Raw genomic sequence first — 24,794 nt, 5'->3', positions numbered from 1 at the left:
TGCGCAATCGGTGGCTGACTAAATACTTTTTTGCCCCACTGTATTATTGAACTTTTACAGCCCTATGCCCCTAGTAGGTCTCTGAGGTCGAGTAGTCAGGGCCTACTTGTCATTCAGTATACGAGATTGAAAACTAGGGGTGATAGAGCTTTTGCTACTGTGGCCGCCAGACTGTGGAATTCCCTTCCTCAGGACTTACGATCCGCTGATTCATTGATTACTTTTAAAAAACAGCTAAAAACACATCTTTTTAAAATTGCTTTTTGTTAACTTCGTTTGTATTTTGTCTTTTTAATCTGTTATATCTTGTAAAGCACTTTGTGATCTCTATCTAGACATGTGCTATATAAATAAAATTTTACTTACTTACTTACAGTTTTCCCTGTGGATTATAACTTTAAGAAGATGTGACATTCATCAAGAAATCCTGCTCTCTGGATTATTTCCATGAACACTGAGCTGGAACACATCTACAGTGCTGGAAGTGCCCATCTCACCACCAACCTCTCTGTGCACATTCACTTTTCAACCCTTTGTGAGACAATGAAGATGTAAATCTGAGTATTTATCTATGTTAGTGCAAACACCTCTAATAGGTTGCTTTGGCCTTTCCAAGTAATATCTTCCGTCGGATCTGCGGTCCAGGCTCCTAAAATCATCCTAGTTTAACAAGCACTACAATCTAGAGGAGAGCTGCACTAACAGGTGTGACTGATGAGATCTGACCTGCAAGGATACTCATGTTTCTCCAAAAGCTGGTTCTGACAAATAAAACTGAAAACTGAAAAACTGAAAACTAAAACATGTGACTGACCTCAGAGTTTCAAATCGACATCGTGGATTCTCCAGAAGAACACACAGCTGCTTCACTCCTGAATCCTGCAGGTTGTTGTAGGTTCCACTCAGGTCCAGCACTCTGGGATACGAGGGGTTGGACTTCAGCGCTGCTGCCAGATAATCACAGCTGATCTCTGACAAACCACAGTCCCACAATCTGTATAAAGAATGAAAGATGTAAGTTTATTAGACAAAGTGCTTGAAATCGGTCAGTGTTTCATCATCTGTTCAGAGCTGAAGAAGGTTCAGAATGTAGAAGTTTAGAAAATGGAAACTCCAAACAGCTGAAGCCAACAGGAAGCAGCTTCAAACAAACACAACAAGAGAAAAAACTCTTAACGTTTCACATTAAAGTCGTACATTTATCATAAAAACATGAAAAAGTCGTGTTTTTCCTTCCAGGAACCACAAGGCTTCACTTTTAAAGGTGAAGTGTGAAAGAAATGGACATATTTGAAGTCCAACACCTTTTTCCAGTCAAATTATTAAAGCAGACAGACTACAAGCTCATTTTCATTGCAACAAGTCATGTTCTGACCCTTTATTATTATTGTTATTATTAAACATTTATGGAGGATGTTTTTAAATTAGGCTCAAATATGTGACAGACATTTCATCCCATGTCTGTTTGGCCTCATCCTGGGCCGGATTATCCAGCACACACTCTGACCACAGGCCCAGGGGCCACGCACAGCTGGGCTCCATCCAAGAGACAGGAAACAAACCAACACAATAATAAAAAGCACCATGTAATCTTCTTACATCTTCAAGACAAACATAGTAAAAACATGAGCATATTTGTTTCCTGATAAAATGATGTGACAGGTAGAACAGAGTAAAGTGGTGGTGTTACAGCCTTTCTCCCCTCTGCTGCTGAGGCTGTTAGTCTCTCCCAAACTCAGCTACAGGACTTCCAAATGAATGAAAGCAGCAGAAGTTGCTTTACAAATGAAAGAGGAAGAGGAGAGGGAGGCCACCCTGACCATCACTCCAGCTGAAAACATCACACTTGGCACCTGGCAGAGCTTCTTAGCATTTACCGCCCCAGGAGATCTTTGAGGTCAGCAGACCTGATGCTTTTAGATGTTCCCAGGTACAGACTAAAGACTAGGGGAGAGAGGGCTTTTGCTGTGGCTGCACCCAGACTGTGGAACAGTTTACCTCCTCAGATCAGATTCTCCACAAGCCTAGGAACTTTTAAAACTGCTCTTAAAACTCACCTCTTCCTATTGGCTTTTAGCAAGGTTTAACTTATTGTTTTATTTTATTGTTTTATCAGTGAGGTGTTTTATGTACTTGTGTTTTATTGTATTTTATATTTGTATTGTACAGCACTTTGGTCAGCCTCGGTTGTTTTTAAATGTTCTTTATAAATAAACTTGACTTGACTTGAGAGTCTGTATCTCTGTCTGCAAAATACAGTAAATCAGAATCAGAATCAGAATCAGAATACTTTATTGATCCCTGGGGGAAATTATTTTTTGTTACAGTGCTCCATTTTAAACCAATGTTGGGAAATTAATTATATAGTTACTTCTTCAAAAAAGTTACTGAGTTTTGCAAACCACAAAGTTTGTTGCAATAAATACTGAATACTATCGTTGTTATAAACAACGATAGTATTCAGGAAGAAAACCAAACATTGCAGATAGTTTTATCATAACTCTGGTTTTACGTGGCCGATCAACACAATTTAAAAACTGGTATAAAGTCCACACTTTTTCCATCAATTGTTCCGTCTGTCCTGCTCACATCTCCAATGGTTGTACACGTTGTCATTTTTTTTTTTTTCACGGTTCAACAATACTTTATTAATCACACTGGTGCGCTACGTACACGTGAAGGGGGGGAAACACCAGGTCCCGGGGATCAATAGGCTGGGGAAATAGGCTGTACACGTTGTCATTAACGTGGCTTCACTCCACATCAGCCACGCCACTTTGCTAGCTAAAACACCGGTGTCGGCACATAAGGACGCTGTCATAGCCTGTCAACCATGTTGATTAGCTGCGTATATACCAGGAGTCGGCAACCTGCGGCTCTTTAGTCCTTATAGTGCGGCTCCGGGTGGTTTGGGAAAATAAATTATAAGTATTTAGCTGAAGTGTATTTTATTTGTGTTTAGTTCTTTTTTTAACGTGCAGTTCTAAATTGGAAGATTGTGATTTTGAAATATAAAAATAAAATTATATTATCTTATTTTTTCACCGCTCAAAATAAGCGTTACACTCGCAGAAGCCGGTATACCCGCCGAAACGCTGTGCATTTATCGAGACTTTCGACCCCAGGTAGGCCAATTATGGATCTTCGGATCCACATTATGTCAGCAGCTCCACCGTGAACTATGTTAAAAACAAACAGCGCTCACGCCTCACAGATGGCAGCTTACAGTCCTGTGTAAAGATGAAAGCCCCGTTTTGCAGACGCTGTGCGCAGAGGTTCAGGAGCAGAAGTCCCGTTGTAAACATATCACGGCAGACCCGACGATGTTTGCATGAACGCGCTTTTCAGCATCTCTTTACTGACCACTTTTCACACACGGTTGCTGTACGCACACAGCCGGCTGTAGCTTTGCTGCTCACAGCCCGACAACACAACAGCAGAGAGAGCACAGACTTGAAGGTGGCGAGGCGTGATTGCGGGTGCCACTCAGGTGCCTCCCCTGCAGCGGCGCTGCAGACCACGCCCCGCCACACACAGTAACCAGGTAAAATACATATTTAGGCAGAATTTTGCAAATATCTATTTTTCCTTTTTTAGCAGCATAGAGCTTTTTTCCCAGTTATTTTTCAAAAGTCAGGTCAAGGCTCCAAAAGCCCAAAGGAGATATAAGGGTGGCGGCTCACAGCAGTTTTTGTTTGCTGGATCATTTTAGTTCAGCTTTCCTTTGTTATATTTCTTTAAGAGTTCAAAATGTGTTAATTACATAAATAAAATGTAATTTTCTCTGTAGCACTTCATGGATTTCATAAGCAACATACCTTAGTTGCTCTGTGGATTCTTTTAAAAAGCAGTTAAAAACTTTTCTGTTCAAACAAGCCTTTTGTTGATCTACGTATTTTATATTCTTTACATTATTTACATTTGATCTTTTACATTGTGTATAATGTCTATTGATTGTATTGTTTATTTTAATATTTGTGTACAGCGCTTTGTGACTGCCTGTCTGTGAAAAGCGCTTAATTAATAAACTTTACTTACTTTAGTTGTTCACACAAAGCATAAAGGTAAAAAAAAACAATATATGCAGTGTTATCTTCATTTTAGATTTCAAAAAGTATTTGCGGCTTCCAGTGTTTTCTTTTGCGTGGAAACCGGGTCCAAGTGGCTCTTTGGGTGTTAAAGGTTGCTGACCCCTGCTATATACGAATGTGAATCGCATCATTGGCTGGACTATGGGATAAGGTGGCATCGTTCTAATCCCATACGGGAGCAGCCGGTCACTTACTGACTCACACTGCAAAACAGAATTGTTAAAGTTTTAATTTTAATTTCAATTGAGATTTGATATTTTTTTTGTGCGCAACACAGATTTCCTGTGCGCAGAGACCATGCCAGCAGTGCACAACTGCGCACGTGCACAGCTTAGAGGGAACATTGGGCACCACCACAGTTCACTTCAACAAAACTTTACTTCAGATTTGTTTTCATGTTTTGATCCAGTGATGAGAGCCGTTTCCCCCATGTCCAGTCCTTGTACTAAGCTAGGCTAAACATGTCCAGGATGAACCTGAAAAGAGAGTATTAGCCAAAGGACTCAATTTTGCCATCTCTCCACAACAGTTGCCCATAGTGGACCTCATCACAGCCACGGAATCTGCCATACGGATTAATAAATTATCACAGACAGAAGCAGAGCAAATCAGGATGAAAGTCTCAGCCACGCTCTCCAGTGCCAAAGTCCCTCCATCCAACCTCACAATACAGGAAAAGAAGGCCGTCGCTTCCCTGAGCAAAGACCACAACATCACTGTTTTACCAGCTGATAAGGGAAGATGCACCGTGGTCCTAAACACTACAGATTACCATACAAAGATCACTACTCTCCTCAGTGACAACAATACCTATGAAGCCCTAAAGCGAGACCCCACAAGCAGCTACAAAAAGAAAGTTATAGCTTGCCTTCAAGACTTTGAAAAGGACAAAATTATTGACCGCCTTACATATCACCGCCTTTACCCAGGAGATGCCATACCCTGCATCTATGGACTTCCGAAGATCCACAAGGAAGCTGTCCCACTCAGACCCATAGTCAGTAGCATAAACTCAGCCACGTATAACATTGCAAAACACCTTGCTACCATCCTTGCGCCTCTCGTGGGGAACACCCCACACCACATCAAGAACTCCACCGACTTCACCGAAAAGGTTCAGAAACTTACCCTGGATCCAGATGAAACCATGGTGTCCTTTGATGTAGTCTCTCTCTTCACTTGCATACCCACCACAGAGGCCGTGGAGACGGTCAGAAAACGATTACAAGAAGACAGCTCCTTGGAGGACAGGACCAACTTCACACCCGATCAGATTTGCACCCTGTTAGACCTCTGCCTCACCACTACATATTTCAAATACAACGAAGGCTTTTACAGACAAAAACATGGCTGTGCCATGGGCTCCCCCGTGTCACCTATTGTAGCCAACCTTTACATGGAGGAAGTGGAAAGGAAGACTCTTGGCTCTTTCAAAGGAAGAGTACCCAGCCACTGGTACAGATATGTGGACGACACCTGGGTCAAAATCAAGACACAAGAAGTGGAATCCTTCACTGCGCACATTAACGCTGTGGATAAAAACATCAAGTTCACCAGGGAAGACACAAAGGACAACTGTTTGCCTTTCCTGGACTGCGCCGTGCACATTGAAGAGAACGGCAAACTCAACATCAAAATTTACCGGAAGCCCACACACACGGACCAGTACCTCCTTTTTGACTCCCATCACCCTCTGGAACACAAACTTGGAGTAATTAGGACCCTACACCACCGGGCAGAACATGTTCCCTCTCAACCTGAAGGAAAAAAGAAGGAACACACACATGTAAAGGAAGCACTCAAAACGTGCGGCTATCCTAAATGGGCGTTTTTAAAGTCAGCAAAGAGGCACAGAAAAGAAGACCAGACACCAGCGAAGGAGGATAAGAAGGACAGACGCAACAACATTGTCATCCCCTATGTAGCCGGTGTATCAGAAAAACTCAGGAGAGTTTTCTCCAAGCATGACATCCCGGTGTACTTCAGACCCAGCAACACGCTCAGACAGAAACTGGTTCACCCGAAAGACAAAACGCCAAAACACAAACTTAACAACGTGGTGTATGCTGCACAGTGCAGCGAGGAATGCTCAGACCTCTACATTGGAGAGACCAAACAGCCACTTCACAAGCGCATTGCACAACACAGAAGAGCCACCTCCACAGGACTAGACTCAGCAGTCCATCTGCATCTTAAGGATAAAGGACACTCTTTCGAGGATGCCAATGTTCACATTTTGGACAGAGAGGACAGATGGTTTGAAAGAGGAGTGAAAGAAGCCATCTATGTCCACTGTGAGCGACCATCTTTGAACAGAGGCGGGGGTTTACGACACCAACTCTCTGCCATCTATAATCCAGTTTTGAGATCCTTCCCAGACGCCTTAACGCCCACTCACATCCTGGGCCATCTGACCTCAGGAATTCGCATGACAAGGTGGGGCCAGGTTTCACAATGAACACACCCGAAACTGGCTGATTGGGGCCCACACCCAGTTTCACACCTTGGCTCAGGTGATTAGAGGATCATCAGGGGGTCCTCCTAAGCAATCCAAAGATAAAGAAAAGTTCACCTGCCAATAGGGATGCACCGATACAGATACTGGTATCGGGTATCGGGGCCGATACTGTAAAATGTGTGTGTACTCATACTCGTAAAAGTTAACCAATACCATGAACCGATACTAACTTATTTCATTAATCAGAGGGTGGCTTGTCATTTCTGTTGTAGTTTTTTGATTGGCCACTAGGGGGACATCCCATGCTAAACAGGCACAGGGTTAGATGAGTGAGACTGGCGGCTCCAGATAAAAAAGAGAAACTGGAGGCTGCTGTAGCTAGGCTAAACAAAATGTCAGCAGTGTGGACCGGAACAGCCAATTTTTAACTCAGGTTTTGGAAAAGCGATGAACAATGTCAAGAGAAAATGCACGGGCAGTTAAAATAACAGAGGCTCTGACTCATTTTATCGTTCTGGATGATCAGCCAATGCCGGTCGTGGAAAACATAGGATTGCACCGCCTTCTAAGCATACTCGAGCTGCGATATGAAATTCCCAACCGCCCATACATCAGGGAGATAATGGTGCCAAAACATTCTGAAGAGGTAAAGACAAGCAGTATGTGCGCGATGTCAGTCCTTGGTTTAACGGCACAGTGGACTGATGATCCACGGGCAGATGAGGAGTTTGTTCATCAATGCCAAATACTTTCGTTATTTTGTTTGTTTGTTTACAATATGGACACTCTGCAATAATTTAAAAGTTTGTTTTATTCTCAAACCTAATTTGTATTTATTTTATTCCAAACAGAAGTGTTTATTTATTATTCTGAAAGCTCGAGACAGTGCCAATAGTTCAGTGATATTTTGTTAAATTACAATGTGGACACTCCGCAATAATTTAACAGAAGTGCTTATTTTTCACTTGAAATTTTTTTGTGGTCATTTTTATTAAGATTTTAATTTTTATCGGCAGAGAATAAAATAAAACCTGTCTTCCAATTCATTGCATTTGTGTGTGTGTGTGTGTGTGTGTGTGTGTGAGAGATAGAAGAATTGGTTTTTATACTCTGTATCGGCAAGTACTCAGATCCAAGTATCGGTATCGTATCGGTTTGAAAAAATTGGTATCGTTGCATCCCTACCTGCCAATTCTATAAAGCTTGGTTGTTTATACAATAATATAATTTAATTATCAGCAGTGGGGATGTGTTGATCCTGACCTGAGAGTTTCCAGTGTACAATGTGGACTCTGCAGTACAGCAGACAGAAGCTTCACTCCTGAATCCCGCAGGTCATTGTTACTCAGGTCCAGCTCTTTCAGACTAGAGGACTGGGAGTTGAGAACTGAGGACAGAGCATCACAGCTTCTCTCTGAGAGGTTACAGCCACTCAGTCTGGAAGAAAAAACAAACAAACAAATTAATTAAATCAGTCAAATGAAACATTTTTAATGCCAGCATGCAATACAATTATTGGTTAACTAAATAGCTTCATTAAAACACAACTCTTCTTCTATAGCAGCACTTACTCCTTGTAAGCTCCACCTGCTCCACCTTCTGAGTCAGACGACATGAAAACAAACTGTAAATCTAGTAGAAACATGATTGGAAATCTTCTCAGATCCATTTGTACATTTAGAGCCTGATCCTGAAATATAGCAGCACGGACATTCACAGCAGCAAAGGGTTCTTGCTGATCTGAGCTGGCTTGGCCCTAGCTTACTGAAGATTAAAGAAAGCGGAATCAGCTGTTCAAAACCCCACAAGGCTGCCCGCTGTGACTGAAACAAAGGGACGGGTCGTGACTTCTCAAAATGGGCTCATTGTACGCAGCACGGATAAGATCTTGAAGAAGCTCATGGCGGTCGTGAGTTCTCAGACTTTGCTCTTTGAGCGCAAAACTGATAACCTCTCGGAGAAGCTCGTGGCTCTCCAACGGGAGATTGAGAGACGAGTGACGGACTGTTAGATCACCTGTGAAATTGACATGCAGTTGTTCGCACCAAAGAAAACCACCATCATTTCATGCGGCTAACATACCGGCGCCAGCTGTGGTCTCAAGGCTGGAGCTGAACATAACAAATCTCACCCTGATAACAGACGGTGTTTAGACTGTTCCTTCCCATCCTAAGCATGCTTATCCCTTCCCGGTGCAGACGGTGGGTTGAGGGGACCACAGTTGGTGTTGATGGTGGACAGAAAGTCCAGCCAGTTAGTGAAGCAATGGCGCCTGTGTTTGGCTTTGCCGCTGCTGCTACAGCTCGTTGGAGGTGACAGTGTAGTTTTTCACTGCCGTCACTTGTCGTTTGCAATATACGTTTTGCTCTTTTGTATACTGACGTTTCTTCTGCTGCTTTAATATATGATCGGGATACACTGTTAAACATCAAAGACTCAATGGAGATCTACTGTGACAGCTGGGACAGCTACAGAAAAACTTTTCCTCCTCCTCTGGAGTGTTCCGCACCTGACTGCGTGCTACTGTGCACAACCCGCGGCATTTCCACCCTCAAGAGACGAAAAAGGGGAACGAGGGCCGGCGTCCAGGTGAAACGGAGAAGGTACCGGAGGCTAGCTGCTTTGCTGCTGGGTGACTCTCGGTGTCTGCGACCAGTTCCTCTCCTGTCGTTTGCTGGGGATGTTACGCCGCCGCCTGGGACCCGAGCCCCATGGCTCGAAAGCAGTTTGCTCACTCTGTGTCCATCATCCATTTCCCGTTTTGCTGGTGACAGCTACGTCTGCTCATCGATCAAGTTTTTTCCAACTCTGGAGTCGCTGCCCTGCCCGGCAGGTCCACAGGTTTGCACAGGTGTTTAATTCAAGTACCGCTGCAGTCGGCTGTAGATTCCGCAGATAAACCGTCATCAATTCGGTTCGCCCTGCTTAACGTTCGCTCTATAACGAACAAATCATTTATTTTAAATGATCTTTTTATCAAAGAGTCTCTAGATTTTATGTGTCTGACTGAGACGTGGCAGCAAAATAAGGATTATGTCCACTTGAATGAAATCTGCCTGTCTGGCTGTTCTGTCATTGGAACTCCGCGTCTTTTAGGACGTGGTGGAGGACTTGCTGCTGTTTACCAGGACAGACTCATATGCAAACTGGTGACTTCTGACTTTTTCTCTTCATTTGAGTCACAGATGATGAAGGTCGGTTCTCTGAAAACCTTTTATTGTATTTTAATCTATCGACCTCCTGGACCTGCTGGGGTCTTTCTAACTGAATTTAACGACCTTCTGACATCGATCATTAAACTGGAGAAGGTTGTAATATTGGGAGACTTAAACCTTCATATTGATGACGCTTCCTGTAACACTGCTGCTGAGCTCATCACTATCACTGAGTCTTTTAACTTTAAGCAGCATGTTTCTGGCCCCACACATACGAAGGGCCACACTCTTGATCTTGTTTTCTCCCTGGGTTTAAATATACATGATGTATGTGTGGAAGATGTCCATGTGAGTGACCATAGTTGTATATTCTTTAATTTGTCATTTTACGTGGATCCTTCACCTCCTAAATTAATGATCCAAAGGTGGATTATAAACCAGGATGCTGCTAGAAGGTTTTCTGCCATGTTTGTCCCTCGCATGGCTCAAAATGATATGGATTCACTTATTTTGTCTTTTAACAATCAATGTAAATCTATTTTAGATACGGTGGCACCTCTGAAACTAAATGTTGTCCATTCTTCAAATTTCTGTCCTTGGATAAATGAAAGTATTCGAAATTTTAGGACATATTGTCGCAAATTAGAACGTTTATGGAAGGCTTCCAAGCTTGAGGTCCATAGGGTACATCTCAAGGAATCAATTTTCTCACTTAACGACATGATAAAAAATGCCAGAACGGAATATTTTGCTAATCTAATAGCTTCAAAAAAGAAAGTATTGTTTGATACAATTAAAAACATTGTCTCTCCTGATATTCCTCATGTACCAGTCTATACTAAATCTGATTGTAATGACTTTTTAAACTACTTTGTTAATAAGGTCGCTGCTGTCATGTCTAATATTTCTCCATCATCCTCTCAGTATCACACTGAAACGTTGCTTACCCCTGATACCTGGTCCTCTTTTACTCCTGTTACCTTACAGGACATCAGTGCGCTGCTTGGTCGAATGAAACTGACTTCAAGACACCTTGATGTACTTCCTCCATCATTTTTCATTAGTATGTTTGATTCTATTGGCCCCTGTATTCTGGAAATAATTAATACTTCTCTTTATACTGGCTCAGTTCCCAGCTATTTTAAACAAGCTATTGTTGAACCAATGTTAAAGAAACCAAATTTGGATCCATCTCTTCCAAGCAGTTACAGGCCAATATCAAAACTACCATTGGTGTCAAAGATCTTGGAAAAAACAGTTGCAGAACAACTTAACAACTTTTTGGAAAAGAACAATGTTCTGGACATTTTCCAGTCTGGTTTCCGCAAATTGCACTCCACTGAAACCGCTTTGCTTAAAGTGTCTAGTGACATTCTGATGGCAGCAGACTCTGGAGAGTACACTGTTCTGGTTATGTTGGATCTCACCTCTGCTTTTGATACTGTTGATCACAGCATCATGATAAATAGGCTGAAGGACTTGTTTGGGATTACTGGCGTTGTTTTAAAATGGTTTATGTCGTATCTATCTGAGAGATCCTTTACTGTCTGTATAAATCATGTGCTGTCGGAAACATCAGTTCCGTCTTCTGGGGTACCTCAAGGATCTGTTTTAGGTCCTATTCTCTTTTTGCTGTATATACTCCCTCTAGGCCACATTATCAGACGTTACAATAACATTTCTTATCATCTCTATGCTGATGACATTCAGTTGTACTGTTCTTTCAAAGCTTCTGAGTTGTATAAATTGTCTTGTTTAAATAATTGTCTGTCAGAAATCAAACAATGGTTAAATGACAATTTCCTTCAGTTAAATGCAGATAAAACAGAAACTTTGATTATTGCACCTGATCACATGCTCTCAGAAATTAGGCAGCATATCAGCTTTTTAGACTCTTCATTTCAGTCGAGTCTTAGAAACTTAGGTGTTATATTTGACAGTTCGATGTCTCTTGAGAAACACTCTAAACAACTTGTCCAGAACTGTTTTTATCATCTAAGAAACATTTCTAAACTCAGGCTACTGGTGTCAAAGGCAGAACTTGAGATGATTATTCATGCTTTTATCTCTTCTCGTTTGGATTATTGTAACGGTCTTTTTACGTGTCTTAACAAATCAGCTCTGGATCGCCTTCAGTCTGTACAGAATGCAGCGGCAAGACTTTTAACTGGTACAAACAAGAGGTCACACATTACTCCAGTTTTGGCTTCTCTTCATTGGTTGCCTGTAAATTTTAGGGTTCATTTTAAAATTTTAGTTGTAACTTTTAGAGCTCTGCACGGTGAAGCTCCCCAGTATATCTCTGACCTGTTGAAACCTCATGCTTCATCCCGAGCACTTAGGTCTTCAGGTCAGAGGCTACTGGTGGTCCCACGTACTAGATTTAAAACACGTGGGGATCGAGCTTTTCAGGCACTGGCACCTAGGCTGTGGAACTCAATGCCGTTGTCTTTACGCTGTCTAGACTCTACTGACTCATTTAAAAAGCAGCTGAAGACATTTTTATACAAACGGGCTTTTAATTAATTTAACTAATTTTAACTTGTGTGTCTGATCTTACTGTAAAGCACTTTGTGATTTTTATCTGTGAAATGTGCTATATAAATAAATTTTACTTACTTACTTACTAATGCTGCAGGCCCGGATGCGCTGTCTACACCGGCTGTCTCTCACCTTTTACCCATCCCTGTTGCTTGTCATGTGTTTCTATGGCGCATTAAGAGTTTTCATGTGCTCTGCGCTAAGGTCATTTTTTTTCTGTTCTCAAACTGATCTCCCTGTTGGAGCTCAGTCTGGGAGGAGTTCTTTTTTTTCCTCATCTTTCCTGATGTTGTGCATTTTCCGCTGTTCGGTTCCGGGTCGCTGCTCTAGCGGCTGACCAGCCAGCTACCTGGCCTGACCTGTCTCCCCAATGTGATGTTTGTGTATTGTATGTACGGTTGGAATGCTCAGTATCCTAATTGCCCCTTGAAAATAAATACAGTGTTCTGAATCCGAATCTGAAAAGATTACAGAAGACGACTCTGTTCAGTAAATATTACGCTCATGCTGTCAAGAAATACCAAAGGTAGGTAAAACTCTGGTTGTTGCAGCCATCCAGTATGACATGCTTTGTACTGTCCTGCTGCAGTTTGTGACACCTGGTTGATGAGTTGTGAAGAATGATGAAACAAACACTTCACTCAATGTTTTTCTTCTAAACTGGATGTAATTTTGGCAGCCGAGAGTTTTTCACAATCTATCCCAGCTGCAAATAGGAACACAACAAATAACTAACTTTACCCACTTGGATCCTTATCATTCAAGATTGTGAAAAGATTCTCTACTCAGAGAACACTGGGGATTTTAGATGAGAGAGATGATTTGGAAGATGATGAAGGGGAAGAGTTTTCAGAACTTGAGGCCTTTTGTCTTCACTGTATAGGACAGAGAAGACAGGAAGGGAGGGAGAAGTGAGGAGAATAACACAGGAAATGGTCTTGGGCAGACTCAAACCAGGCCCTGGAGTCACGACTCTAACCTTCAGTGCATGGGTCACCTGCTCAGCCAGGTAAGCTACAGCAGTCAGCAGTGTGTGAGTTCATTTGAAGACAATGATGACTATAAGTCAGGTAAAAAAAAAAATACTATCATCAACCAACAAGGGGAAAACAGTGAGCTTGAATGGCCAAGCTTTGACCAAGGGTGGCTCACTCCTCGGTCTTCTTGCCCAAGGAGTGAACCACCCTGCATGGCTATCAATGTGGTGCAACCAAGGCCATCATACAGTACAGGCCATCCAAGCTGATTTTAACTTTTCCTCCCAGATACCACCTTAGAAATCATCTAGATTAGGATATGTTGGCTGTTCTAGATCCAATCACAACAAACAGAGAGCTGTTGTGTGTCCAAGGTGAACAGGAAGAATATATACATGCATAAAGTCAATAAAGTCAGAAGGTTTGCTTTAAACTGTGCTGCAGTTTATCATCAAAGACTGACAAACAGGCACCGTGCTGCCAACAAATGGCATCAAGTCTGACTTTTTTTTGTTCTTTTTTTAAATCAAGATAAAATTTTATAGCAACCACAGCAGAGATGACCAGGGAAGGTGTGCTTGAGGGGATATAGCTAAAACAGCTGGTTTCAGACTGAAGATGAACTGAGGTGCTGCACCCAAGTCTGAAGGTTCAGGGAGGGACAAACATCTGCTGCAACCAGATTGGAGTGAGAGGAGAGAGCAGGCCAACAACAACAAAGAAACAACAAACACACTGTGGAAGACCGAAGCAGAGTTTAGTTTAAAGTGGAACTAAGGATGTTTCTCTGGCTGCCAGGATTCACTGAGTAATTCAAATGCTTTCTTTAATGCAGGACCCACCATGCATGTAAACGCAAGTGTTTCACCAACATTTGTGACTAAAATAGACCTGCAGTAGAAATGTATCTAGGAGCATGCATGTGAATATAAAGTATCACAACATCAGGCAAATGCAGCCTAAGTGTTTAAACAAAGACTGATAACATAACAGCAGCAGTGATGATCAGAGTTTTTGGCGAATTCAGCGTCTCGAGTACACCGAGTTCTGGAGGCATCAAAGAGGTTACAGTTGTATTGGAGAAATCCCAAAACTTTAGGATACAAATTCATACAAAGACAGAAAGCCTGGTGAAATAAACTACTGACACAGTTGGATGTTAAAAGTAAAGACATGAGTACAAATGTACTCACAGAGCTTTGTTGGAGGCTTTGACCACTGGTAGCAGCCTCAGAAGAGCCTCCTCTGAAGCAGAGTATTTCTTCAGGTCAAACACATCCAGATCTTTTTCTGATGACAGTAAGATGAAGACCAGAGCTGACCACTGAGCAGGAGACAGTTCATCTGTGGAGAGACTTCCTGATCTCAGGGACTGTTGGATCTCCTCCACTAGAGAACGATCATTCAGTTCATTCAGACAATGGAACAGATTGATGCTTTTCTCTGCAGACAGATTCTCATTGAGCTTCTTCTTGATGTACTGGACTGTTTTCTTATTGTACTGTGAGCTACTTCCTGTCTGTGTCAGCAGACCTCGTAGGAGAGTCTGATTGGTCTGCAGTGAAAGACCCAGGAGGAAGCGGAGGAACAAGTCCAGGTGTCCATTTGGACTCTGCAAGGCCTTGTTCACAGCACTCTGGTAGAAGTGTTTCTTTGCAGATTCTCCTGTTTCAGACTTCTGGGAGGTTTGTTGTTGTTCCAGCAGATTGAGTCCAGAGTTGATGAAGGTCAGATGGACATGAAGAGCAGCCAGAAACTCCTGAACACTCAGATGGATGAAGCAGAACACCTTGTCCTGGTACAGTCCTCTCTCCTCTTTAAAGATCTGTGTGAACACTCCTGAGTACACTGAGGCTGCTCTGATATCGATGCCACACTCTGTCAGGTCTGATTCATAGAAGATCAGGTTTCCTTGCTCCAGCTGATCAAAAGCCAGTTTTCCCAGAGACTCCATCATCTTCCTGCTCTCTGGACTCCAGTGTGGATCTGTCTCAGCTCCTCCATCATACTTGACCTTCCTCACTTTGGCCTGAACTACCAGGAAGTGGATGTACATCTCAGTCAAAGTCTTGGGCAGCTGTCCTCCCTCTCTGGTTTCCAGCACATCCTCCAGAACTGTAGCAGTGATCCAGCAGAAGACTGGGATGTGACACATGATGTGGAGGCTTCGTGAGGTCTTGATGTGGGAGATGATCCTGCTGGCCTGCTCCGAATCTCTGAATCTCTTCCTGAAGTACTCCTCCTTCTGTGGGTCAGTGAACCCTCTGACCTCTGTCACCATGCCAACACAGTCAGGAGGGATCTGATTGGCTGCTGCAGGTCGTGTGGTTATCCAGAGGCGAGCAGAGGGAAGCAGTTTCCCCCTGATGAGGTTTATCAGCAGCACATCCACTGAGGTGGACTTTCTAGGGTCAGTTAGGATTGTAGTTTTGTGGAAGTCCAGAGGAAGTCGACACTCATCCAGACCATCAAAGATGAACACAACCTGGAAGTCTTCAAAGCTGCAGATTCCTGCTTCTTTGGTTTCAGTAAAGAAGTGATGAACAAGTCCCACCAAGCTGAACTTTTCCTCTTTCAGCACATTCAGCTCTCTGAAAGTGAATGGAAATATGAACTGGATGTCCTGGTTGGCTTTGTCTTCAGCCCAGTCCAGGCTGTATTTCTGTGTTAAGACTGTTTTCCCAATGCCAGCCACTCCCTTTGTCAGCACTGTTCTGATTGGTTCATCTCTTCCAGGTGAGGCTTTAAAGATGTCTTCTTGTCTGATTGTTGTTTCTGGTCTGTGTGGTTTCCTGGATGCTGTTTCAATCTGTCTGACCTCATGTTCATCATTGACCTCTGCAGTCCCTCCCTCTGTGATGTAGAGCTCTGTGTAGATCTGATTCAGAAGGGTTGGGTTTCCTGCTTTAGCGATGCCCTCAAACACACACTGGAACTTCTTCTTCAGCTTAGACTTAAGGTTACGATGACAAACTGGAGCTTGAAGTTCTGAATGAGAAGAAAAATAAACACTCAATTCCAAAAAGAACTAATCTTTAAAACATGTTGCTCCATCTTCCATCTCTGGAAAATGTTCATTTATCCAGCAGCTTAAATCTTTAGATAAATCCTCTTACTGCTCTGCAGACGGTCAGCCAGCTCCTCCTGCTTCATTCTCCTCAGGAAGTCCACTGTGATCTTCACAAACGCCTCTCTGCTGCTGCTCCTCTGACTCTCTAAGCATTCTGGGTAATCTGGACTCAGAACCTTCTGGAGCTTCTTCAGCTCGTTCTTCACAAAAGTGATGATGATGTCCTCCAGCAGCTGGAACAGAATATTTATGAATGAGCCAATCAGACTGAAATCATGGAGCCAAACATCAGATCCATGTTGGACACACTGACGATCCACTGGTCTACAAAGAGCAGCATGGAGATGACTGTGAACAGAACAGATGTAACAGTAGTTGTTGTACATGTACAGACCATAAATATGGAGTCCAGCTGTGTTTGATGCTGCTGACCACTAGGAACCTCTGAGCTCTGCTGGTCCACTCTGTGGAAGAACCATGAAGGATTAGATCAACACAGGATAAAGATCCAGGAGTTTCTGCTCAAATAACTTCATCTGAATCAAGTCTGTCAAGTTTTAGACTCTCAGATTGTGAAGATATATTTTCTGTTTTCTATGAACTTTCTTTCATCAGTGATGGAAGTGATGATGTTGCAGAAGCTCAGAGGAAACTTTGAGACTTCATCAAACTGATAAATTCCCTCACTGGAAGGTAAAACTGTGATGAACCATCAACTAATGCTCTCAGGAGGCCAAAGGTCCCTGAATGTAACTGTGCAGTAGATTCATCGAGTGTTTGAAACCTGACCACTTCCATATGTTTTCATTCTACACACAAGAAGTCCTTTTCTCATTGCTTTGATTTGAGTTTTCATTTGAGTTTTCCGAGTCTCGTATTTGGAGTCGAGTCTAATCAAGGATCTGACAGAAGAACATTAAAAAGGATTTACCAGTGCTGTCAAAATTAACATGTAGGGTTAGGGGTTCATCTGTTATCATGATTAACATGATAAAAACCTTTAACACGACACATCTGGAGAGCAGAACGACTCAAAATCCCTGAAATGTTTCTATCAACGCACTTCGGGCAGTTTGTCCAAGTAGAGTGACCTTTGCACACGTGCAGATGTGCAGCACATCTGTTAGTGACGGCAGCTGAACCAATCAGCTCAATATGGAAGATGATGAACACTCACTGACCTCCCGATGGAAAGTTTGAGCATTAAAAAAATAACAAGGCGGACCAGCCGACCAACATGAAGGATTCTGTACATCGTGACAGAAGGAATTTTCTTTTCACCGAAGCACTTCCAGCTTAAAATATCACAACAATGCAAAGCACTGATGACACAACTGCCAAGTGGACAAACTGCAGACCTGTTAGTGTTGTTAATAACATAGTTTTGGTTCCTCGTGTCAAAGACTTGAAGAAGAGTGACAGAGAGTGTTAGACTGCTGCAGGATCAGTGCCACCTCCACAGACCTGTGAAGAAAATGATTGTTTGACAGATGGGCTCAGATTCAGGATCAGCTGAGGAGTTTGTGGCTGACAGAATCCTGCAGGTACAGAGCAGAGCCCATCATTAGCATGCAGGACTGTCCCTGGGGGGGTCGGCTCATTCAGGAGGTTAATCAGTGTTTACATGTTCAATAAACATGTTAAGTGTGTAAATTTGCCCTTTTCTCTCGAGTCTGTTTGCTCATGAAATGAACTTTGATTCGTTTACATTAAAAATGATGTTTAATGGTGATTAATCCAAATGAATCCACAGTAACCCTGTGATGAGTCTGATTAAACATTTTCATTAACAGCAGTAATATAGATTATATATTATTATATATTAGTGCACACTTAGCTTTTAGTATATATGTTTGTTACAAAGTTGTATTTACAGCAGAGAAGCTGAGTTAAAGACTGAAAACTATTCAAAGTCTCTTTGAATTGAAGCGTTTAACATTCTTTGTGTTTATTCTGCATTGACTTCATTATATGGTGTAAACGTCTGTTACAGGCTTAAATATAAAGTTGGAAAAATTTAACTGCAGCTATTGATCAAGTAATTGTGATTAATCAGGATTAATGACAGAAGATTGTGTCATTAATTAGTCATTTTTAATCTACTGACAGCACTAGTGTTCACTCTGGTGCCTCCAACTGTTTTACGCCCTTTCAACACCTTCGTGGTCAAAAGTGTACACGCACAAAATCTACAATAAAACCCTCACGCAGCAATAGGACAGACACACAATCCATTTATCTCTGTGTCTCAAACACACACACGTGTATTCAAAGCCTCGATTTGTTCATATTTCATCTGTTGTGTTTTTATCTTCAGCGTTTTCAGTGTTGCTGCATTTACACCAAAAATGTTTCCATTGATGAATCAGATTGATTTGAATGTGTTTCATCCATACAAATCCCTCCCTGGTGGTCACATGACTCTATAACATAACAGGAGTCATGTGACAAGAGTTTCATGCTGTAAAATGTCAAAATGGTTGAATGTGGTGGAGTAAAAATGTGAGATGTCAACGACTTTTCTTCAATATGAAATGTTTGCAGGGCCTGACAGGAAGTGGACGGACGCTCTGATCACTTCCTGTTTGCTGAAGTGGGTTTTCAGTTGTTTAGAAACCAAAGGCTTGTTTTAAAAGACAGTTTAAATGGGACTGAGGGAACGACGTGTTTGTAGTTTATATCCAACAACATCAAGCAGTTTAATCAAAGAGTTCATGTTGCTAACAGCTCACCTCTCTGCAGCAGACACAGGCTGGGCTTTAAAATTAATGGGACGATCTTCAGACCGGTCACTCCTTAAGGACACAGAGCTGGCTTCAGGTTCATGTTTACGTTTAGTTCCTTGTTTCTTCCTGTGAATAATGGTGGAGCAGTGATGTGAGTGCTGAGCTGTGACATGGAGAAGAGTCATGCACAGTTAGAGATGGTCATCTCACCTCTGAGCTTTGGTCTGGCTCTCATGTTCCCCACACAGAGTGCTTTTAGAGGGAGGGACTCCCTCCTCTCTGTCCTCACACTGATCCATGCTGCTCAATTCACATCAGCTCACACACACTTTCTACCTGCAGAGGAAACACAAATCATTCATGTGCACATCAGCTGAAATCCTCCTTTCATCATGTGTGCTGTCCAAATATCAGCTGCTTCTTTCCTGCTTCATCTCAGTGTCAGCTGGATGCAGTCAGACAGCAGTGTGAGGCAGAGGAAGCTGCCATCAGCTGCTCTGCTATCAGTCCACTAGATGGAGCCTGAAGCACACACGATGCATTCACTGACACACACTGATTCACTGTGACTGGAAGCTTCAGTCAGTCCAACACGTGTGAACAACATTTTAAACATTTCAGCTGATCCAGGATTCAAAGAGGATCAGCAGAGTTAAAGCTTCACACTAATTCTTGCTGCTGAGTTTGCAGAGAACTGCACACACACTGATTCACTGCTAATGAGAAGCTTCTTCCATCCAGTAATTCATCATCCATCAGCTCTGCTGCTGCTCTCAGTCCTGGACTCTGATCACACACTAAAAGCAGCTTTTTAACTCGTGTCTGTAAGAACTCTTAGTGTTAGCTTAGTGTTAGCTTAGCTTTAGCTTAGTGTTAGCTTAGCGTTAGCTTAGTGTTAGCATGCTGTGTGGCTAGCTCAGCGTCAGAGCTCTGCAGGTGTCTCGTGTGTAAATATTAATCACAGTGACAGTAAAGGAGGTAAAGGGCTGTGACGTCATCACGTACGCTGCGTCCTCTGTGGGCTCTGAGTGAACTCAAAGTACAAACTACAAGTACACAAACACGAACGTAGCTCAGAGTGGCGGACACACTCGGCCTCGTTGGTCCAGCTGTGAGTCCGTTACCGTGAACTATGGAGCGGCAGATTTGTGCTGAACTAAGCTGCACACAGCTGATGTTAGCCAGGAAACATTACACACTGACTTTAATGGAGAGACCGGAAATACAAACACACACAGTTTGTTGTGTGAAGAAATCAAACACGAGCTGAACAAACAGTAAAGTTCCTAAAGACAAACTGTTAAAGGAGGAAACAAAGCAAACTTACAGTTTCTTCACACACCAACAACAAGCTCCACTCCACACCTGGACACTAAACACGGACACACAGGTGAGCTGCTTCCTGGAAGGAGGCGGGACTCCACCTGAAACTCAGCACAGGTGGGAGGGGCTCAGCTCTGTGTGTGCTGATGTGTTAACTTTAAAAATATGCCGTCTGACTGCTCAGACTGAGTCAGAGTAAAGTTCACATGCTGACGTGTGGAGACATGAAACCTTGTTGTAGCTGCAGGTGTGAACACACTGATCCCAGATCAGCTCTGCTGTATTTGTAACATGAACATTTCTGCTGCAAAGCTTCAAATGTTCAGCATGTTTCTCTGTTTCCAGTCTATAGATCCAGTCACACTTTCTACCTTCACCTGTGCAGTAAAGACTGAGAGCAGAGCTGAAACCAAGCGTCCAATCAGTGAGCAGCATCAACACCTGAGCTTCATTCAGACTCTGTTATTGAAGATGTTGTTGGTACAAAGTTCATCTGCTGCTCACATGAATCCATGAAAGATTTATTTCACTGAATGTTTCTTCAAAGCTCGTTTCAACCTGTTGAAGTCATGAATGAAAGTGCAGACTGAGAGTGGATCACATGATGTTTGAGGTGTGTCATGTGACATGTTCAGTATTGTCACACATGTCTAGATTGTCCCTGATATCATAACTGCTCAAACACTGATGATTATATTTGAAGAATTATTCCTGATGGCAGCAAAGTTTGAATGGAGCTCTCTGTCTGTGCTGATTTGTCGCCCTCTGGAGGTCAAAGCACAAACTGCATGATGTCACTGTAACCACCACAGTGACAGGAAGTGTTTTTATGACTGAAACACTGAAATGATGCTAACGGCTGTCGTTAGGCTCACTGACAGCAGTGCTGATGTGTTCATGTCAAACACTGGCTCAGGTCAGACTCCTTCATCCTTCTCCAGCGTGAGGCCGCCCTCAGACCCACAGGAGCTCTGACCTTTGACCTCCTGACCCTAACCATTTTAGTCTTGTTGCATCTTTAAATGCAAATCCATCCAAACTGTAGCCGAGCAAAAGAAGCTGGAAGCTGTTCTATGAATGATGTTGTTGAAGGAGCTTGGAAAGAAAAGCGTCTGGACTTCTTTAAGTTGCTTGAAGAGGGACATGGACGTCTTAACGCCCACTCACATCCTGGGACATTTGATCACAGGAAATCACATGATAGCGTGGGGCTAGATCTCACAATGGGTTCACCCAAGACACGAGTAGTTCTTTATGTTTCTCGTGCACGGGAGAGAACTGGACCAATGCCGTTCCTTCGCTTGACCACAGTCGCTCTCGTCCGTTCCCTCGTAACACTGTTCTTTTATTGAGGTTACATGAATATACATAGGTTCATTAACATACACGTGAACAAAGGTACCAGTCTGTATGTTATGTAGGTGTGTGTGTGTGTGTGTGTGTGTGTGTGTGTGTGTGTGTGTGTGTGTGTGTGTGTGTGTGTGTGTGTGTGTGTGTGTGTGTGTGTGTGTGTGTGTGGAGTCAGAGTGTGACCCCATAAACGACTTCCCTAAACCTGCTGGTCTGGAAGTCCAGCAGTTCATCTAAACAAAAGGCACTTAGACTAAAACAGACATCCTACCACAAAACAATAAGAAGGTAGCACCTCTCCCATGATCCCAGGACGTGGGTGTGAATGCCAGAACACTCTGGAGTCACACAAAGTCTTTAAAGACTACTATCATTACACAATTGGTTCTACACCTCTAAGCATATATGGTTAGATATTCCCCAATAACAATGACAATGATAAAATATAAATCCAACAATGGTTTTCAGGGTTTTTATCGTTAACTTCGTTTCCCTGGGTCTTTTCCCGTGTTGTAGTCGTGTGTCTTATTTTGAAAGAAATGTTTACGCGTTACCATAGCGACCAGAGAGCATTAAGGCTGCAGACAGGTGCATCCAACAACATTTTATTTTCCCTTATTTGATTTATGGACCTAACTGTATGAACTGGACTTTGGCTTTAATGCTGCTCCTCTTCATCATTGCTGTGTTGCATTTCCATCATTCTGCTGCTGGATTCACTGCAGGCTTTAACAAACACTCCTTTGGGTCCAGGCCCAGCCACGTGTTTGTAAGCTGCTGTGCTCCTCACAAATAAAGCCTGAAGCAGCTCAGACTGTTAGAAGCAGCACTGAGCCCTGTTACAGTTATAGTGTTAGAGCAACGGCTGCAGCCTACAGCGTTTAAACTAGCTGACAGTAAACACATCAGTCCAGATGTTACCACATTACTTTGTGATGCTGAGAGTTAAAGGAGACTGGCTGATTAAAATCCCATTCCTTACATCACCGTCCTCTGCTCTGACTGCTTTCATTTAATCACAATCAGAATACTTTTTTGATCCCCAGGGGAAATTATTTAGGTTACAGTGCTGCAGCACAAACAGGAACAAAGACACAACACACTAAGTAAGAAATAGCACAACATACACAATATATACATGCATACATATGAGTCACTTATAAGTAACATGTGAGTGCTGGGGTCTATGACAGCAGGCAGGTCTGTATTTATGTCCAGGCTGACATGAACAGCTAGTAGTTCAGGGTTCAACACTCAGGAAAGTGTGTGACCTTCCACACTGACAGAAGATGCTAAACATGACTTTAAACTGTTGTTTGTTAAAGCCTCACAGATCTGAGAGCAGGGCTCAGTGGGTACATGAGCCTTTATACATGAAGGCTTTCTGTTTCCAGGAGAGGAAACATGTGATCCAGCTGTGTTTGGTCACATGGATCTGCTCTGCATGGATCACCTGACTAAAACATGTTGTTATTATTGTTCTTACAGTCTTAAATCGGTACATCAGGCGGGTCACATGACACCCGGGGGTGACAGCAGCATCTTTCCTCTTTAGAAAGCTGCTCTCTGTCCCAGGAGCTGTTGTCACAGTAACAGCAGGAACAGGAAGTCACATGCTCTCTGCTCTGTGATTGGCTGCTTCTTATCTCAGCTTCCTGCAGAGGGTGGGGTCTGCTGATAACGCACACCAACAGAAGTGTGACTTTCACTTCCTGTTTATTGCTGTTGTTCTTAAAGCTCTCAGGCGATGCTGCAGCGCCCCCTGCTGACACAAACTCCTCCCTCTGTCTCAGAGGTCACAGGTCAGCCTGCTGCAGAGGGTCTGCCTGTTCATGGACTTCCTGTTACAGAGACGGGTCTCAGCGTCAACACTAGTTTCTGATTGGACGGTGTGGAAAATGTTACGAGTTCAAAATATTGGGGATGGAGACAAGAGAAAAACCACAATAACAACACTGGTCCGGTCGGGTTGAGTCAAACGATGATTTTAATGATCACACACGTGGGAGATGGACACTGATGCAGACAGCCTCAGATCTCAAAATGGTGGAGCATTGCTCAAACTCTTATAGCCTCTGGTGCCTCCACCTTATCATAAAAGCCTAAACATTCACATGCTTTCTCTCACACAGCGCCTAAGCTACGACCTTGGCTCCCTGTTTATCTGCTCCTGCTGAGATGGGGCAGAAAACTCCAGCATATTCTGTTCTCTTCTAATCAGACAAATAAGGCGATGACTTTCTGCAAACAGTATTTCTTATAACTCAGCAGTATAATGCATCATAAAACAATATCATTCATTCACAATAAATCAGCAGTTTAATATAATGCACATCAGTTTAACTAATGCAATAGTTATCAGCTTCTTCTAATTCAGGAGAATAATGCAAACTAAAACTACATAATAATTCACAATCTTTAATTAGGGGTATAACATGGCATAAAATAATATTATAATCTAACAAAACCCAGCTTCCTCCAGCCGAGTGATGTGTGGATTCATCACTCTCTGTGGATCAGTGTAAGTCTGTGTGTGGGTCAGCTGCAGGACTTGTTTGACCTTTGACCCTGGCAGACAGAGCTGGTTACTGCTGTGTGACTCCTGCCGTCGCTCCACTTTAAATTTTACTTAAAATAAGTCCTGACATGGCCCCGCCCCCTCTGACCTGCTGCTCCTGGATGTGCTGAGGACACAGCGGAGGCTCAGAGGGGGCGGGGCTTTTCCCGTGGCGGTAACCAAACTGCATTAGGTCGCTGCACTGCCAGTGTTTAACCACACCTCTTCTGACTGACCTTTGACCTCTGACATGTTGATTCGATCCTTATTTAATGACGTCTTTTATCTAGTGATTTAATTCTGTGTATTTATATGTGATGGTGTTCCTGAGTTCAGCCTCAGCTGATATCCACAGACGCTCCTATTGGCTGGTTTTAAAAACACATTTTTCCATTAAAGAGACTCTTTTAAAAACACGTCTGCCTGAAATTCACATTTCATTGATTTTGGGGGATTTTAACAGAGAGATAGAACTTTATGAATCCCTCATGTTTATCCTCCAGGAAATCCAGTTTGTAGCAGCAGAACACCGACAAATCTTTACAC

The 24,794-nt window shown here is 42.8% G+C and overlaps 1 protein-coding gene and 1 long non-coding RNA gene across 2 annotated transcripts in view; both read right to left on the bottom strand.

Annotated features, from left to right (window-relative positions):
• Positions 1 to 17,272, bottom strand: part of LOC145422849 (NACHT, LRR and PYD domains-containing protein 3-like) — a 126,642-nt gene extending 109,370 nt beyond the window's left edge. Inside the window, exons 1-4 of the mRNA XM_080294710.1 lie at positions 17,224 to 17,272; positions 14,416 to 16,210; positions 7,813 to 7,986; positions 815 to 994 (exon numbers count right to left, since the gene is read on the bottom strand). Coding sequence (XP_080150836.1) covers positions 815 to 994; positions 7,813 to 7,986; positions 14,416 to 16,210; positions 17,224 to 17,272 — 2,198 coding nt within the window. The remainder of the gene's footprint in view (positions 1 to 814; positions 995 to 7,812; positions 7,987 to 14,415; positions 16,211 to 17,223) is intronic.
• A 1,584-nt stretch (positions 17,273 to 18,856) lies between these two features.
• LOC145424853 (uncharacterized) overlaps positions 18,857 to 24,794 on the bottom strand; it is a 52,842-nt gene continuing 46,904 nt past the window's right edge. The window contains exons 2-3 of the long non-coding RNA XR_013905728.1: positions 19,229 to 19,354; positions 18,857 to 19,144 (exon numbers count right to left, since the gene is read on the bottom strand). This is a non-coding gene — a long non-coding RNA (uncharacterized LOC145424853). The remainder of the gene's footprint in view (positions 19,145 to 19,228; positions 19,355 to 24,794) is intronic.

The sequence above is a fragment of the Astatotilapia calliptera genome, chromosome 3 (assembly GCF_964374335.1).
Source record: "Astatotilapia calliptera chromosome 3, fAstCal68.1, whole genome shotgun sequence".
NCBI classification, from domain to species: domain Eukaryota; kingdom Metazoa; phylum Chordata; class Actinopteri; order Cichliformes; family Cichlidae; genus Astatotilapia; species Astatotilapia calliptera.
The sequence above is the reverse complement of the archived record's forward strand: the minus strand, read 5'-3'. Positions and strand labels throughout refer to the sequence as shown.